The 18,709-nt window shown below is 46.2% G+C and overlaps 1 protein-coding gene across 4 annotated transcripts in view; it reads left to right on the plus strand.

The window, feature by feature from the left end:
* The window catches only part of gpat3 (glycerol-3-phosphate acyltransferase 3), a 75,429-nt gene that overhangs the window by 33,683 nt on the left and 23,037 nt on the right, over positions 1-18,709 (plus strand). For all 4 annotated transcript variants that reach the window (XM_072495460.1, XM_072495457.1, XM_072495459.1 and 1 more), the window contains exons 7-11: positions 10,273-10,366; positions 12,291-12,406; positions 14,068-14,123; positions 17,195-17,280; positions 18,529-18,657. In XM_072495460.1, coding sequence (XP_072351561.1) covers positions 10,273-10,366; positions 12,291-12,406; positions 14,068-14,123; positions 17,195-17,280; positions 18,529-18,657 — 481 coding nt within the window. The remainder of the gene's footprint in view (positions 1-10,272; positions 10,367-12,290; positions 12,407-14,067; positions 14,124-17,194; positions 17,281-18,528; positions 18,658-18,709) is intronic.

Raw genomic sequence — 18,709 nt, forward strand, 5'->3', positions numbered from 1 at the left:
TTTGAGGAAGAGCTGGGGCGTTATCTTTGGTGTTCTGGCCAATATTTATACCTCAATCAACATTGTCATTATCACATTGCTGTTTGAGGGAGTTTGCTGTGTGCAAATTGGCTCTCGCATTTCCTACATTGCAACAGGGACTGTGGGTGAAATTCTCATAATAAATTACTGTGACAATTTGGGCGGATTTCGCAGGGTGACACCCGTCGGGAGTTTGGGCGAGATCCAGATCTGTATTCACCAACACTTAAGTGATTAATTTCGAGCCTGAGCAGTTTCTCACTGAAAAATCCCACACTTAGAACCAAAGTCGCCGGCAGGACTGGCTTTTCTGAAATTGGGCCGCCATTTTTAAAGAGTGCCTGGATCTCGAAGTTCGGTTGAGTGTCCCACACACTCCCCGCCCACGAACAACATGATCCCCCGCAGACATGGTCAAACACCCCCAATCCTCGGCCCAGGTGATTGGTGGAGATCCCACCTCCAGTCAATTTAATGCTTGGAGTGTTGAATGTATGTTAAGTACATTGCCTAACATGCTATTTGATTACATTGGAGCATTTTGAGATTTAATTTGCTGGAACTTCAGGGTTAACTAGTCTGTTGGGCACAATATCATTCTTGTTTTTCAGTATGAAGTTATAGAATCATAGGATCCCTACAGTGTAGGAGGAGGCCATTCGGCCCGTCAAGGCTGCGCTGACCCTTACATCGATACATACATAGAACATACAGTGCAGAAGGAGGCCATTCGGCCCATCGAGTCTGCACCGATCCACTTAAGCCCTCACTTCCACCCTATCCCCATAACCCAATAACCCCTCCTAACCTTTTTGGACACTAAGGGCAATTTAGCATGGCCAATCCACCTCACCGGCACATCTGTGCAATGTGGGAGGAAACCGGAGCACCCGGAGGAAACCCACGCACACACGGGGAGGATGTGCAGACTCCGCACAGACAGTGACCCAAGCTGGGAATCGAACCTGGGAACCTGGCGCTGTGAAGCCACAGTGCTAGTTACGTGTGCTACCATGCTGCCCCAAATCTCTGATTTAACCATTTAATCAAAGGGCTCGTTCTTTGAAAGAGCATCCTAGCTAGGCCCACTGCCCCACTCTATCCGTATAACCCCACCTAACCTGCTCACCTTTCCGACACTAAGGGGCAATTTTAGCATGGCCAATCCACTTAACCTGCGTATCTTTGGATGTGGGTTTGTGTGCGTTTATTCTCATTTCAAAGAATGATGTAGGCAGTTGTATAAATTTTGATACTCAGCTGGATTTGATTCTCATCTGGTCTCTATTAAACATTACAAATTAATGTTGGCGTTGCAAGAGTTCTGCAGTAAAATGTCCCAAGGTGCTTCACGGGAAGTTGACGGCGAGGAGATATTGGAGCTGATGACCAAAAGCTTTGCCAAAGAGAGAGGCTTTAAGGGGTGACTTACAGGAGAGAAAGAATTACAGAGATAGAAACCAAGGGAGGGAATTCCAGAGCTTGGGGCCTATGCAACCAAAAGCATTCCTGGAAATTTTGGATTAGAGTCGGGCAAAAGGCCAGAATTTCAAAGTGACGCAGCGATCTCTGAGCCTTTGGAGTGCAGAGAGGTGTGACTGAGGGAGGATTAAGTTGAGAATTTGAAAATTTAGGAGCTGGTTAACCAGGAGTCAATGTATAAATGTAACCGTCAAGGTAGCCAACTCTTATGATGGGGGGGGGCAAACTCCACACGGACAGTGACCCAGGGCCGGGATCGAACCTGAGTCCTCAGCACCGTGAGGCAGCAGTGCTAACCACTGTGCCGCCGTGCTGCCCCACGTTTTGTATTTAGCTACTTTCGGGTTCCGTTATTGACATGGTGGTAAAGGTGGTAAAGGTGAATGATCGCGGTAAATTTAGCGAGTGGAAAAAGTTGAACTGAAAGTTCAGGGAAATCCCTGAATGGTCTTGGTTTTCAGCTCACACAGGAACAGTGAAATAATCACAGGTATTAAGATGAAAGACTTTCATTTATGTTGGCACTTTCCTGGCCCGGTTTATTCTTTTTATTCTTTCTTTCCATTTCGACTTTTTCATATTTTTAAACTTTTCATCCAGAGTGAATCTTCCTTTTAAAACTTATTCTAGAAATCTTTCCCTTCTTCCCTGGTCCTCCTATCCCCTGGCTCCTAGCTGGCTGGAGGTGAAAACTGAGTTTTCATTGTCAGAAACTAACTGTCAAAAGAACGGAGTTTAAGACTTAACCTGGTCACCAATTAATAATCTTGTTCACGGCCCTGGGGCTTGTCCAGAGTGTTGGGGAGTTAAGCTTTTAGCTCGGTGACTTCCTGATCTTTTGTTACATAATTGTGGGTGGACAATGTTCAGTGTACCAGTCCTCTATATTACAGGATGAGTTTGTGACATAAATCAGGGCTCAGAACAGCAGTTCTGGCATGAACATTAATATAAAATCGTGATGTAAGCTACAACAGTGGTTTCCTTTAAAATTGAGTTTTTCTCTCCATAATGATGAATTTCGTTTTGAGAAATGCGTTGATTGTAACATAATTTTTTTTTGTATTTTTAATATATTTCCCAAACTGAACTGAGTTCCATTTCTTGCACAATTTCTCCTCGTCTCCTCAACTGCCAGCCTTGGTGAAGCAAACCAATCTAAATGATGTTATAAATATTGAATGTACTTTGGGGCAAAATGCATCTTTAAGATGTGACAGAATCTGAACGTGGAGTTGAAACAGAAATCAAAGCAACCAAAGCTTTGATAATACCAGACAATTGGTTTACAGGTCAGCCAAGTTGCTAAACATCTAGAGTTGTGTGTGTGCGTATCGGCACGCGTGTGTGTGTTTCGGCACGTGTGTGTGTGTTTCTGCACGTGTGTGTTTCTGCACGTGTGTGTGTGTTTCTGCGCGTGTGTGTGTGTTTCTGCGCGTGTGTGTGTCTTTCTGAGCGTGTGTTTCTGCGTGCGCGTGTGTTTCTGCGCGCGCGTGTGTTTCTGCGCGCGCGTGTGTTTCTGCGCGCGCGTGTGTTTCTGCGCGCGCGTGTGTTTCTGCGCGCGCGTGTGTTTCTGCGCGCGCGTGTGTTTCTGCGCGCGCGTGTGTTTCTGCGCGCGCACGTGTGTGTTTCTGCGCCCGCGTGTTTCTGCGTGTGTGTGTGTTTCTACGTGTGTGTGCGTCTGCCCGTGTTTCTCTTTTATTTGTTCATGGGATGTGGACCTGTCCATAATTGCGCTTGAGAGGGCAGTTAAGACCACATTGTTGTGGGTCTGGAGTAAGGACGGCAGATTTCCTTCCCTGAAGGACATTAGTGAACCACATGGTTTTTTTATGTCAATCGACAAAGGTTCTGTCTGAACATTTAGACTTTTAATTCCAGGTGCAGACAGGCACATGTGCATTCATTTCCGATTTTATTCCAGTGGTGGGACTTGAGCCTGGGTCCCTAGAGCATTAGCCTGGATCTCTGGTTAGTGACAATACCACTATGCCACCACCGCTCCATATGTCTGCCTGTATGTCTCTGGGCTGAATTATCCAGCCATTCGTGCCAGTGGGACCTTCCAGTCCCATTGATGGTGACCCCCCCGCCCCCCATGCCCCTGCGTTGCTGTACAGCTGGTGAACAAAGCAAAATGCCGTTGACATCAGTGGAACTGGAAGTTCCTTCCACCAGCCAATAGTGAGCCGCCGCTGGAAAATTGGAAAGTATGCCGCCTGCCCAGCGTGTGCGTGTGCGCCTGCCCGTGCGTGTGCGCCTGCCCATGCGTGTGAGCTCCTCCCCATGTGTTTGTGGCTCTCTGCACCTGCCCATGCACGGGTGTGTGTTTGCACCTGCCCGTGAACGTGCGCGCGCATGCTTGCCCTTGCGGTATGTGCGAGCCTTTACGTGTGTGCGCGTGTCGCGCCGCGCGTGTGCGCGCACACCTGCCCGCCCATGTGTGCGCGCACACCTGCCCGCCCATGCAAGTGTGTGTCTGCACCTGCCCGTGTGCATGTGCGCATGCGCATGCTCGCCCTTGCATATCTGTGCATGGGCTCACCCTTGCGTGGGTGTGTGGGCTCGCCCTTGCCCTTGTGGGCGAGCGCTTGCCCTTGTATGCGCGTGCTTGCATTTGTGTGCGCGCGCGCTTGCCCTTGCGTGTGTGTGCGCGCGCTTGCCCTTGCGTGTGTGTGCTCCTGCCCGTGCATGTGTTGGTGTGCGCACTTGCCCATGTGTGTGGGCGCGCGCTCCTGCCCATGCATGTATGTGTGTGCGCGCACTTGGCCATGTGCATGTGCGAGTGCTTGCCCTTGCTTGTGTGGGTGCACGCGCGCGCACCTACCCGTGCGTGTGTGCGTACGCGCACTCCAGCCCATGCATGTGTGTGTGCGTGCACTTACCTATGTACCTGCGTGCGTGCCTGTCCGTGTTTGTGTGTGTATGTATGCCTGCCTTTAAGTGTTTTGTTGTTAGTTGGTTAGGTTTCAGACAGCTTATTTCAACTTAACAGGTTCTGAATAGTCTTTCTGTTTTCCCACTCTTCCACTGAATTCCTAGTGAGCTTTAATTTAATTACACAAAAAACAACTACCTGATTCATTCCACCATAATGAAAAAGTCTGAAACTATTTCAAAACAAGTGCTGCACATGCTGCAATGTGTGGGCTTAGTCTGGCCTTTATTTTCCATTTTAATTATTCACAAGTGTTGGTGCTTTGGTCTTTGAAGGTTAAGTAGGAGATTTCACCCCTGTTGGCTCTTCTACTTGAGCCAGTTTGTCCCCATACCCAATTTAACAAGAAAAATGATTCCACAATGCACACAGTAAGCTGCATTGGCCCACACAATAGTTAGTAAAATGTTGCTTTGGATCACGGTGGTATAATGGTTAGCACTGCTGCCTCACAGCGCCAGGGAACTGGGTTCAATTCCGACCTTAGTGACTGGCTGCGTGGGTTTCTTCCGGGTGCTCTAGAGTAGGAACTATCTTGTCACTGTCACCTCGGCATCATCGGGCACAAGGCAGGTTCGATGGGCCAACTGGCCTTTACATGCTCGTGATTTCCGAATGCTCGTACTTCACTTCCTAAAGTTGTCGGAGCTGCGCTTACAGTGAACAAACCTTTACTTCCCGACGAGAATAGTTTTTATTTCAGGTATCACGGAATTGTGATGTCTGTAATTTCTGTTCGGCATATTGTGCTCCTGTTTCTAGTTCAACATTGGCTCCATTTGTGTATCGGTGTGATTGGATAGCACTGGGGTTTATTTGTAGAGAGGTAAGATTCAAAAGTAGAGAGGTTATGCAAACTTGTAGCAAACCTTGACTACACCAAACCTAGAGTACTGTGCACAATTCTGCCTGCTAATCAATTTTTTAAACCCCCCCCCCCCCCCCCCCGGGCCAATGTCCACATTAACTCTTACCAACTTTTACAGATGTGCCATAGAAAGCATCCTATCGGGCTGCATCACAGCCTGGTATGGCAACTGCTCGGCCCAAGACCGCAAGAAACTTCAGAGAGTCGTGAACACAGCCCAGTCCATCACACAAACCTGCCTCCCATCCATTGACTCCATCTACACCTCCCCGCTGCCAGGGGAAAGCGGGCAGCATAATCAAAGACCCCTCTCGCCCCGCTTGCTCACTCTTCCAACTTCTTCCATTGGGCAGGAGATACAAAAGTCTGAGAACACGCACGAACAGACTCAAAAACAGCTACTTCCCCGCTGTTACCAGACTGCTAAACGACCTTCTTATGGACTGACCTGATTAGCACTACACCCCTGGTTGCTTCACCCGACCATGTGTTGCCCTATTATGTATTTTCTTTTATTTCTTTTTCTTTTCATGTACTTAATGATCTGTTGAGCTGCTCGCCGAAAAATACTTTTCACTGTACCTCAGTACACGTGACAATAAACAAACAAACAAACAATGATGAATCCTGGGATCCCAGGATCCTGGGATTATATTCATTGGAGTTTACGAGGTTGAGGGGAGATCTAATAGAAACTTACAAGATAATGAATGGCTTAGATAGGGTGGATGTAGGGAAGTTGTTTCCATTAGCAGGGGAGACTAGGTCCCGGGGGCACAGCCTTAGAATAAAAGGGAGTCACTTTAGAACAGAGATGAGGAGAAATTTCTTCAGCCAGAGAGTGGTGGGTCTATGGAATTCATTGCCACAGAGGGCGGTGGAGGCCGGGACGTTGAGTGTCTTTAAGACAGAAGTTGATAAATTCTTGATTTCTCGAGGAATTAAGGGCTATGGAGAGAGAGCGGGTAAATGGAGTTGAAATCAGCCATGATTGAATGGTGGAGTGGACTCGATGGGCCGAATGGCCTTACTTCCACTCTTATGTCTTATGGAAACGTATGTCCCGGCATTGAGTGTCGGGATTCCCATTTTAATGCATTTTGATCTCATTATAGAAACATAGAAACATGGAAAATAGAAGCAGGTGGAGGCTATGCTGTCCGCCGGCCCACTCTGCCATTCATTATGATAATGGCTGATCATCAAGTTCAATACCCTCATCTTTCTCTCTCTCTCTCTCTCTCTCCCCCCCCCCCCCCCCCCCAATATCCTTTGATCCCTTTAGCCCCAAGTGCTATATCTAATTCATTCTTGAAACCACCCAACATTCTGGCCTCCACTACTTTCTGTGGTCGTGAATTCCACACATTCACCACTCTTTGGGTGAAGAGATTTCTCCTCACCTCAGTCCTAAAAGGTTTACCCCTTATCCTCAAACTATGACCCCTAGCTCTCCCACCATCAGGAACATTCTTTCTGAATCTACCCTGTCTAATCCTGAATTTTATAAGTTTCTATGAGGTCCCCTCTCACTCTTCTAAACTCCAATGAGTATAATCCTAACCCATTTAGTCTGTCCTCATCCGTTTAGCCTGATTCATCCCGGGAATCAGCCTGGTAAACCTTTGCTACACTCCCTCCACAGCAAGAACATCCTTCCTCGGATAAGGACACCAAAACTGCCCACAATGCTCCAGGTGTGGCCTCACCGATACCCTATACAATTGCAGTAAAACATCTCTATTCCTATACTCAAATCCTCTAGCTATGAAGGTCAACGTATTATTTGCCTTCTTTACTGCCTGCTGTACCTGCGTGCTTACTTTCAGCGACTGATGCACAAGGACACCAAGTTCTCGCTGAGTATCCACCTCTCTCAATTTACACCCATTCAAATAATAATCCGCCTTCCTGTTTTTGCTATTGAAGCGGATAACCTCACATTTATGCACATTATACTGCATCTGTCACGCTCAAGCATCTCTGCATCATCCTCACAGCTCACTCTCCCCCCAACTTTGGATCATCTGCAAATTTGGAGATCAGGGACGGGATTCTCTGACCCCCCCGCCGGGTCGGAGAATTGCCGGGGGTCGGTGTGAATCCTGCCCCCGCCGGCCGCCGAATTCCCCGGCCCCCCAAAAATCTCCCCCCGACGTGAATCGCGCCGCCCGCCTCGGAGAATGGCAAGGACCGGCGCGACGCAATGGGCCCCGGGACCGCCCGAATTCTCCGGCCCGCGATGGGCCGAGCGGCCGCCCGTTTTAGGCCCGTCCCGCCTGCGTAAATTAAGGTAGGTACTTACCGGCGGGACCCGACTCTGCGGTGGCCTACCGATCCGCGGGCGGGCCTGTGCCGTGGGGGCACGCTATTCCTCCCCGTCAGATTCGGTGGTGGCGGGAATGACGCTGCGCCGGTCGGCAGGGGCGGGAATCGCGCCGCACCTGTCGGCCGCCGCCCCCCCGGCGATTCTCCGCCCCACGATGGGCCGAAGTCCCGCCGCTGTCAGCCCTCTCCCGCCGCCGTGGATTGAACCACCTACCTTACCGGTGGGAGCAGGCGGCACGGACGGGCTCCGGGGTCCTGGGGGGGGCGTGGGGCGATCTGGCCCCGGGGGGTGCCCCCACGGTGGCCTGGCCCGCGATCAGGGCCCACCGATCCGCGGGCGGGCCTGTGCCGTGGGGGCACTCTTATTCCTCTGCGTCAGCCGCTGTAACAGTCCACGATGGCTGACGTGGAGATGAATCCCCCTGTGCATGCGCTGGGATGACACCTCGGCACCGGGACCACCCGCCCCGCTGGGAAGGGGAGAATCCCGCCCCAGGCCTTTACTCCTGATAGTCCCCAGTCTCGACTCCAACCTCTCTCTCTCCTCCCCCCCCCCCCCCCCCATGGTAAATTGTCTATTTATGCCTACGACAGTCTTGACAGGTGCACCTGTTCCATTTGGGGGTGGGACAGATTGGGGGGGTGGTGTGAGTTCCATTGTGGGGGGGGGGGGGGGGGGCGTGTGGAGGCAAAGGGGTAGTGGGAGTTCCATTTGGGCCGTGGGAGGGTGGTGGGCATTGGGGGAATGGGGGAGGTCTGTGGAGATGGATGGCGTTTCTATTTTTATTTTTTGAAATCAGGGCACCTTTTCTTTCTTGATCTTTTTGAAAGTTAAGTTGCTGAATCTCAGAGTAACGTTGTGGTACCCGCCCATACTTTCTTTTTCACCAAGAGGCTCACCATAGACGTGGAGCGGATGTTCCCTCTTGGGGGGAATTCTAAAATGGTGGGTCACAGTTTTAGGATGAGGGATAGTAAATTTAAAACAGATTGGAGGAGAAACTACTTCTCCCAAAGCGTTGTGAATCTGTGGAATTCGCTGCCCCAGAGTGCGGTGGATGCTGGGACAGTGAGTAAATTTAAGGCGGAGTTAGACAGATTTTTAATTAGTAATGGGTTGAAGCATTACGGAGAACGGGCAGGACGGTGGAGTTGAGGCCATGTTGAGGTCAGCCATGATCGTATTGAATAGTGGAACAGGCCCGAGAGGCTAAACTGCATACTCCTGCTCCTAGTTTCTATGTTCTAAGAAATAACTATTCCACCTTCTAGCTCTTGGACTGTAGTCCTGTGGGTAACAGCACCTCAAACACAAATCTGGTGTTCTTGATCAATAAGGGGATTTCTTGATTAATAAGGAGATTGGGTTATGTGGAGAAGGCAGGAGAATGGAGATGAGGAACATACCAACCACGGCAGAGCAGACATGATGGATAGAATGGCCTAATTCTGCTCCGATATCATATGGTCTTATAATGCACCAGAGGATGCCATTCTTGGGGCCGGTGACTTGCACCCCGTTTGTCCCACCAGTCTGCCAAATACTGAGAACATTCTGCCCTTATTTTGGATTAACAAGGAGTGATTATTGGGGGGTTATTGGCTGGAATATGGGGTTGAGGTTACAGTCCAATCTTATTGAATGGCGGCGCAGGCTCGAGGGGCCGAGTGGCCTACTCCTGCTCCTAATTTGTATGTACCAGCTGTAACTTTTTTTATTTGTCCTTGGGATGTGGGCGACACTGGGTGGGCCAGCATTTGTTGGCCATCCCTAATTGCCCTTGAACTGAGTGGCTTGCTCGACCATTTTAGTTGGGGGGGGCGGGCGGCAGTTGTGTCAACCAGAGTCAACCACATTGCTGTGGGGCTGGAGTCACATGTAGGCCAGGCCGGGTAAGGATGGCAGACTAATGTCCCTGAAGGACATCAGTGAGCCAGATAGGTTTTTAAGACGATCGACAATGGTTCCATGGTCATCATTAGACTTAATTCCAGATTTAAAAAGAATTGAATTCAAATTTCACCATCTGCCATGGTGGGATCCGAACCCTGGACCCCAGAGCGTTACCCCAGGTTATTAATCCAGTGATAGTACCACAAGGACAATGCATCCCCACTCTGTTTTTGGATGGAAAATGTTTGGCAGGGGGGGGCGGCGCGGTGGTTAGCACTGCTGCCTCACGGCGCCGAGGTCCCAGGTTCGATCCCAGCTCTGGGTCGCTGTCCGTGTGGAGTTTGCACATTCTCCCCGTGTTTGCGATGGTTTCAACCCCACAATCCAAAGACTGGGTAGGTGGATTGGCCTCGCTGAATTGCCCCTTAATTGGAAAAAATGAATTGGGCATTCTAAATTTATAAAGAAAAAAAGGTGTTTGGCAGGTTGTTTGACTCCCTTCACCATTTAGTTAGGCTGTGGCAAGTTCTAAAGGAAGCATGCTCCAAGCCCACTGGTCAGAGATGGTCTTGTGAAGGTTGGGCCAGAATCGCAAGTGCGAATGCTGCCTTTTTGTGTTTGGTAATGTAAGACCTTGGCACTGTTAACCATGATGGTGTAATATGAATGAGAAGATGGGAGATGCTGAGGATTGTTGACCATTAATGTGCGACAACTTTAATGAATACTTTGTGGTTACAGGGAAAACAAGCCGAAGAGAGGGGGCATATGTGTAGCAAACCACACGTCGCCAATAGATGTCGTCATATTAGCCAATGATGGAGGTTATGCCATGGTGAGAACGATGATGCTTATGTGAGACAGTTTGAATTGTTCTCTTGGCTCCTATTTAAAAACAAACAAACAAGAGAAATATATAATAAGATGCTTTACACGAATGAATTAGTGTTTGAAGTAATTTAGTTCCCTGTTTTGGGCCACTTGGACAACATATCTTTTGAAGGTGAAGGTTTGTCCTCGGGTCTCTGTTGCGTGCTTCCCTATACACTATTCTCTCTCCTCTCTCTCTTTTACCCCTTTGTATCTCACCCTCCCTCCTTCTCGACCTCTTTCTTTCACTCTTTTCCCCCTCGTGCTCACCTTGTCTTTTGCTCCCTCCAGCTTTGATCTCCTTCATTAACAACATTTGTTCAAGTAACGTGAGACGCCTAGCAGTCTTCCCCAGTTAATTAAGTTTTTTGTTCCCAAACTGGGATGGTTATTGGCGTTAAGCAATTTCAATAAAACAGCAGGGGTGCCATTTTGTTTGCCAAAATACTCAAATTAGCAGACATTTCAAATGGATCAACTTTCAGTTCAGAGCATTGCACAGAATCATTGGTGGAACGCAAGAAATAAGAGCTGGGATAATATAATTTCCTGAAGAGATTTGCCTATCTCAGGCTTAAGTGTTTTCAATGACGGAGCTTCCACATCTTTCTTACGGTAGAGAATCCTAAAGGGTTGACCATATGTCCCCTCCTTGTGGTGACAGCCCTGGGCAAATAACACCCCTAGTTTGGCGAACTCCACCTCAAATGTTTGCCCGGCTAATGGCCGTGTAGGCTCACATCAGAAGCTACGTGACTCTAACCTGCCCTGTGGTTGACCAGTCAATGAGGTTGTGGAGTGGGGTGGGTTATGATTTGCAGAAGGGGGCACTCATTTGTTTCCAGCCAGTCGTTGAGCGACTTTAATTTATGCAGGGATTGTGCTTTATGACCCCAAGTGCACATGTTCCCTGTCCCCATCCCCCTTCCCACAAACCATATCCCCGGAAAGTCCCTGGACTGTGTGCAGTTTTTTATTCTTGAAATTTGGTTGATGAGAAAATAGCCCGGGAGCCAGAATACCCCAGTAACGTTCGTAATCGGACTATTGAGTGATGGCTGGGGCAAGACGTGCAGATATCTCGGGGGCAGGGATACCGCTTGCTGTAAAATCTCAAATGGTGTGGGTGGGAGCCCTCAAATTCCTATTTGAAAATATGGGCGTCCTAGTCAATAGGACGTTGGCACCTTGAGATTCCTCCTTTTAGTTTGAACATATCTACCTGAAAATGTCAAAAATTGTGAATAACATGGAAAGAGAATGGTTTGCAGACAGTACTAGTCCACCGCTGACACCTCCGTCCAAAAATGGATCAGGCCATTCATACCAACCCTGCAGTGAGATTTGCAAACTAATGGTCTGACATTAACCTTCTTTAAAATTAGCTTTTTCTTTTTGCTTTAGAATGATTATAATGGGTTTTGCTGTTGTTTTGTGAACATCAATCAAACGATGTGCTGACAATTGTGATGTCTAATTAAGAGTTTGAACCTAGTGCGAGTGTTTTGTTTTTAAAAATTTATTTATTTTAAATAAATTTAGAGCAACCAATTCTTTTTTTCCCCAATTAAGTTGCAATTTAGCACGGCCAATCCCCTACACTGCACATCTTTTGGGTTGTGGGGGTGGAAACCCACGCAGACACGGGGAGAACGTGCAAATTCCACACGGACAGTGACCCTGGCCGGGATCGAACCCGTGACCTCGGCACCGTGAGGCAGCAGTGCTGACCACTGCGCCACCGTGCTACTCCCCTAGTGTGGGTGTTTTGTTAAAAGTATGTCATTTTTGTGTGCTTTGTTTGTTATATTCTTTCAACGGGTTGACACGCTGATATTGGGGGGAAAAAAAATTAGCTGCGAAAAATTAATTAGTCCATTTCTGAATAGGTTGGGCAGGTGCATGGTGGGCTGATGGGAATCATTCAGCGGTCAATGGTAAAGGCCTGCCCACACGTCTGGTTTGAACGATCCGAAATGAAAGACCGCCATCTTGTAATAAGAAGGTTAGATGCAGTGGCTGTTTTTTTTTTGGTGTGTGTGTGTGTGGCATTCGTGAAATTGCATTCCATTCAGATTTCCCCGTCTCTGATGTCAGGAGCTCGATATTGATTGAAGGAGTTAAAGTGGAGAAACATTGGGCCAGTAATAATGATCTGCCCAACATCTCGTTTCAACAAGTGCGCTCGCCATTCCATTGTCTTAACATATTTGCAGATTTGAATTTTTCAACGTTCGTGCTTGAAAATCGAGGTTGCACTCGCTGTCGTTCCTCCTGCTCTCATCAAAAATAGGTCGTCAGCTGCAATTCATGGAGAGCGCACTCGCCTCTGCGTCAGGCAGTTATGAATTTTCTTCCCACCCCATTGCGCTCAAAATCCAGGCTGGTGGATTGAGGGAGTGAAAGGTGGGCCACTCTCCCTGGTCTTCTGGCTTGTCTATATCCCTCAACCAACATTACCAGAACAGACTCTCTGCTCATTCCTACATTGCTACCTGTGGGACCTTGGTGTTGGTGGGAGCTTGCTATGTGCTAATAGATGGCTGAATTTCTTAGCATTGCAACCCGTGATGTACGTCATTGGATATGGCATGTTCTTAGCGCCTGAAGCATGCTATTCATGCAAAGCAGAAAATGCTGCAAATACTCAGCTAATCAGGCAAGCATGTGTTTCGAGAAAACCAAAGTTAACCTTTCAAGTCAATTTTATCAGAACTGAAACATTAACTCTTTCTCTCCACAGCTGCTGCCTAGCATGCTGTGTATTTCCAGCATTTTATGTTTTGATTTCAAATTGCCGATACCTACAATATTTTGCTTTTTGCTACATATGCAAACTTTTCTTCCTTTTTGATTTATGCTCCCAGGATGTGGCATGCCTGCTGTGGCCCCCTAAAGGGATTTTTGCTTCAATGGGGAGGGACCTTAATCGGCAAGCTTCTGATTGCGGAGGTTGTTGTGTGGTTTAAAAGTGCTTCACTGTCCATGTGTAAAATGTGAACATGTCTTTATTTCTGTGCTCTCTAAATGGAAATGCAGGCTGTCTGTGAGACATTTCAAAATGTTTGCTCTGTATTGTCGGAGGCAGAGGATGTTGAAATTCTGACCCCACTGTTTTGCTCATTTTCATTGGGTTATGTTATTGCCTATTGAAGGTAATTCTTCAATGCGCCTGTATTAATTTCCATTTCAGGAAAAATAAATGGGACCATGCAGTTTAATTGCCTTCTATAAACGGACAGGCACTCAAAAATGTGGAGCATAGGTGCATGAGTAGACAATTCAGCCCCTTGAATCTGTTCATAATATATCTGTAAGAAATCCAAGGCAAGTAGATAGAGTTATATTCCTTAATATCCTTGCCTAACAAGAATCGATCAATCTCAATTTTTGATGTTTCAATTGACTTGCAGCCTCGAACACCTTTTTGTGTGGGTGGGTGGGGGGGGGGGGAAGAGGAGAGGAGAGACCTTTCACAATGATGATCATGGATGATGGATACTGCGAGTTGGGGTAGCCTTGAGTTTGTGGTTTTCTATGTTTTTAACACCCATGAATAATTGGCTTGTTTATGTTCCAAATTGAGCAAAGACAAGAGAAATGGAAGAAGTTTTTAAATAGAAGATTGTGTTCTCTCGCGTTATAAACTTTCTCTTCTATTAACAGACTAAGTGATCATATTGCAGATAAGACAAAATTACCGATTTTAATATTCCCTGAAGGTAAGAACAATTTTAATGCCGGTATGTTTCATTCGTTGTAGTTACTGGAAAACCTGAAAAAGTGCAAGAGCAGCTTAATTTGAATTAACTGTGATCTTTAAAGAAACAAAATGTGCTTGTCTGTCCTGTAATTTAGATTGCACAAGTAAGTCTGAACGTTTTTCCTTCCCTTGCATCTCCTTATTGATATTTTGATACTGGACCTTTCTGAAATGAGGATACTTTCTTTTCTTCTGAGTCTTGGGACTGAAAAGATGTCCACTATTGCTGGACTTTATATGGTCAACAGTTGATGTTAGCTGAGTGACTGTGGCTGCATCCGCGTCTGAAGATAAATCCATAAGAAACAGGCCATTCGGCCCCTCAAACCTGCTCCACCATTCAATAGGATCATGGCTGATCCAATATTCCTTGCGTCCACTTTCCTACCCTTTCTCTGTAACCCTTAATTCCCTTACTGATCAAGAATCTATCTATCTCAACTTTAAATATACACAAGTTACATTCGCACCACACAGGCGCCAGGCAATGACTATCTCCTACAAGAGAGGATCTAACCATCACCCCTTGACATTCAAAGGCATTACCATCGCTGAATACCACACAATCAACATCCTGGGGGGGTTACCATTGATCAGAAACTGAACTGGACTGGCCATATCAATACTGTGGCTACCAAGGCAGGTCAAAGGCTAGGAATCCTACGGTGAGTAACTAGCCTCCTGAACCCCAAAGCTTGTCCACCATCTACAAGCACAAGTCAGGTGTGTAATTGAACACTCTCCGCTTGCCAACAACACTCCAGAAGCTTGACACCATCCAGGACAAAGCCGTCTATTTGATTGCTCCTCCTTCCACAAACATTTAGACTCTCCATCGATAAGATGCATTGCAATAACTCATCAAGGTTCCTTAGACAGCACCTTCCGAACCCACAGCCACTACCATCTAGAAGGACAAGAGCAGCAGATACCTGGGAACTCCACCACCTGGAGGTCCCCTCCCGGTCACTCACCACTCTGTCTTGGAAATATATCACCATTACATCACTGCTGCTGGGGAAAATCGTGGAATTCCCTCCCTAACAGCACTGTGGGTGTGCCAACATCTCAAGGGCTGCAGTGGTTCTGAAGGGCAACTAGGGATGGGCAACAAATGCTGGCATAACCAGCGACCCCCATATCCGTAAATGATTAAAAACAACAAGGACTCTGCTCCCACAGCTCTCTGTTCCAAAGACTCTCAACCCCCTGAGAGAAGAAATTCCTCCTCATCTCACTCTTAAATTGGCAGCTGTTTATTCTGAGACTGTGCCTTCTGGTCCTAGACTCTCCCATGAGGGGAAACATCCTTTCAGCATTTATCCTGTCAAGCCCCTTAAGAAGCCTACATGTTTCAATGAGATCACCCCTCACACTTCTAAATTCCAATGAGTAGAGTGCCAACCTGTTAAAACTTTGCTTATCAAACAATCTCTCCATACCAGGTGTTAAGCTCCAACTATTTTGTGTAACACAAATAACCAAGTAAAGGAGAGCAAACTAACTGAGGGACAAATTAAAGGGACAGTCCCAGGGTGTTATGCTCCAATGGTAACTCTGCCAATAAGATTTAGAAAGAAAATCCTGACCTTAAATCCTGGTTCATTCTGTGCAGTGATCACTTCTCCATCAACTGGTTCAGTGCCACCTGTATCCCCTTTATTTGCCTGGTACCATCTATTTAAACAGTAAGTGTAATCTATTAAACAATAAAACAATTAAAATACCAATTCTAACTCAAATGCTGGGGAACTTAACTCTTTCCTAACACCGGGGATCATCCTAGTGCACCTTCTCTGAACTACCTCCAATGAAATAATATCTTTCCTTAAATAAGGAGCCCAAAATTGCTCACAGTACCCCGTTAGTTGGATCAAGACTTCCTTACTCTTATACTCCAACCCCCTTGAAATAAGGGCCAACATTCCATTTCCGAGGACCAGCTTTCTAATCTTCTGTGTTAAATCCCTACTGCAGTTTTTCTCCATTTAAATGACACTCTTCTTTTGTTCTTCCTTCCAAAATGAACAACTTCACATTTCCCCACATTATACTCCATTTGCCAAATGTTTGCCCACTACTTAACCTCTCAACATCTCTTTGCAAACTGTTTGTATCCATCTCGCAACTTGCCTTTCCAACTACTTTTGTATTATCTGCAAATTTGGCTACAGTACATTTGTTTCCTTCCTTCAAGTCATTAATATATATTGTAAACAGTTGCTGTGGAACCCCACTGTTTACAGCCCGCCAACCTGAAGAAGAACTCCTGATTCCCACTTGCAGTTTTCTTCCCATTAGCCAATTCTCTATCCATGCCAATATACTACCTCCAACACCATGGGCTCTTATGACTTAACCTTTTGTGAGGTACCTTGTAAAATGCCTTCTGGAAGACCAAATACATCACACCTACTGGTTCCCCTCTATCCACTCTCATTGAGACTTCCTTGAAAAACTCTAATAAATTAGTAGGGCACAATTTCCCTTTCATGAGGCCATGCTGACTCTGCTTGATTAGATTATGATTTTCCAAATGTGTGCATTAATAATTGATTCCAACATTTTTCTAACAATGAATGTTAGGCTAATCGGCCTGCAGTCATCAGCACTTTGCCTCCCTTTTTAATAGGCGATTCACATTGGCAGTTTTCCAATCCTCTGGTATTTCTCCAGAATTCAAGGATTTTTGGAAAATTACAACCAATGCATCCACTGACTCTGTAGTTACTTCTTTTAGGATCCTAGGTTGCAACCCATCAGGGCCATGTTGAGGTGCCAGATGAGGTGACAAATAAAGATTCCTGCATAGATAGGTCAATTAACAAGTTTTACATTGAAGTGCTTCTTTTCAATTTTCCTGTCCCCAAATAGAAATTAGTAATACCTCAAAAAACTATTGGGTGTTAAGCCAGGCAAGGTGTTACTTTGGATGTTATCTTGCTTGATTGGCAGTGGCGCCCATTGCAAGCTGTTGTTCCCTTGGTAGAAATTTGCAAACTAATTCTCGAATATGAAACTTGTTTCCAGGTACCTGCATAAACAATACTTCTGTCATGATGTTTAAGAAAGGAAGTTTTGAAATAGGAGGAGTGATATATCCAGTTGCAATCAAGGTAAATTAGTGAAGATTTTCTGAGTTTGAATCTTTTTAAAAAAAAAAAAAAATGTGTGACCCTCTGAGGTATTCGACAGTCTGTATACTACCCAGATTCAAAAAGATCAAGGAGCTCCTGTTGAGGAATCTCATCCCTGAAATTCCTTCAGGTGCAAGAATCAATTGGAGGAAAATAACTTCTCCTGTTCATAGAGAGGTGACTCGGGATGTGTGTGCCCTGTACTCAAACCACTGGGAAGTGTCCAGCTTGTGTACATTGGTACACCAGAAAAATATCTTGGTCTAAAGCTTTGCTCAGTCTGATGCAAACCCCTGTACTAAGAAGATATGAAGTTATTCACAGTGGGCTTTCTACTGAAAGTGGTTAGTGTCTTGTTCCAAGTTGTGTTCATTGTTTATTATTCTCAATCTTCTGAGCAATCCAAATGCAGGGATATGTCCGCAGGCCTTTATGCTTTGGTTTGATGTGCCAAGCAATAAATATGTATCGGCGGGTCTTATTTGTTGAAGGAGTTCTTTATTAATATTTCAATGTTAGTGAGATCTTTAATCTGCTGTTCGTTCCCAATCATGCCAAATGGTCAGTTTATTCCAGGTTCTCTCTCTCTCGCTCAACAACCTTAAGGGACATGAAGCACCAGTGATCATAGAGTAATTGAGCACATGAACTGAAGGCAGCCAATCAGCAAAGAGCAATCAAATTAGTCCCCTATATCCTGCAATTTTCTCCCCCATTCCCTCCACTCTTCTATATTCAATTCCCTTTAGAAGGTCCCTAATGAATCTCCTTAAACCACTTTTTTCATGCACTTCTTTCAGATGATTGTAATTTGCTGTTTTTTTTTTTAAAAAACTCCCCAACTCTGTCCTTTTGTGTCAATTACCTTAAATCTGTGTCTTCAAGTTACTGAATCCCTTACCAGTTTCTCGTTACTAACTCTTGTCAAAGCCCTGCATGAGAACATGTTGCTTCCTCCAATTTTCAGTTATCAGTAATGGCAGAACGAGTGTTCTGTTTCCAAGGCAATTGCAAGGAGTCTGTTTCGTTGTTTATTCTCTAAACCACCGCCCTCCTCCTAAGTTTCGCTGTAAGATTTCCATACCTTTTGATTGAAGGGAAAAAAGCTGCCTTTCTGAAAGCAGGCTAATTGTAAGATTTTGGATTTACTTGCTGCAATTGCCCTCTTAAAACATTGTCTGGAGCAATGGGTCTATTAGTGAGCTGGTGTCATTGTTTCTGCTGCAGTACGACCCTCAGTTTGGTGATGCCTTTTGGAACAGCAGCAAGTATGGGATGGTATCCTACCTACTCCAAATGATGACCAGCTGGGCTATAGTGTGCAACGTGTGGTACCTGCCTCCAATGATCAGACAGGTAGGTGACTTTAAAAAAAAAAAGAAAAATTCCAATTAAGGGGTAATTTAGT

This window comes from Scyliorhinus torazame, chromosome 3 (genome assembly GCF_047496885.1).
Source record: "Scyliorhinus torazame isolate Kashiwa2021f chromosome 3, sScyTor2.1, whole genome shotgun sequence".
NCBI classification, from domain to species: domain Eukaryota; kingdom Metazoa; phylum Chordata; class Chondrichthyes; order Carcharhiniformes; family Scyliorhinidae; genus Scyliorhinus; species Scyliorhinus torazame.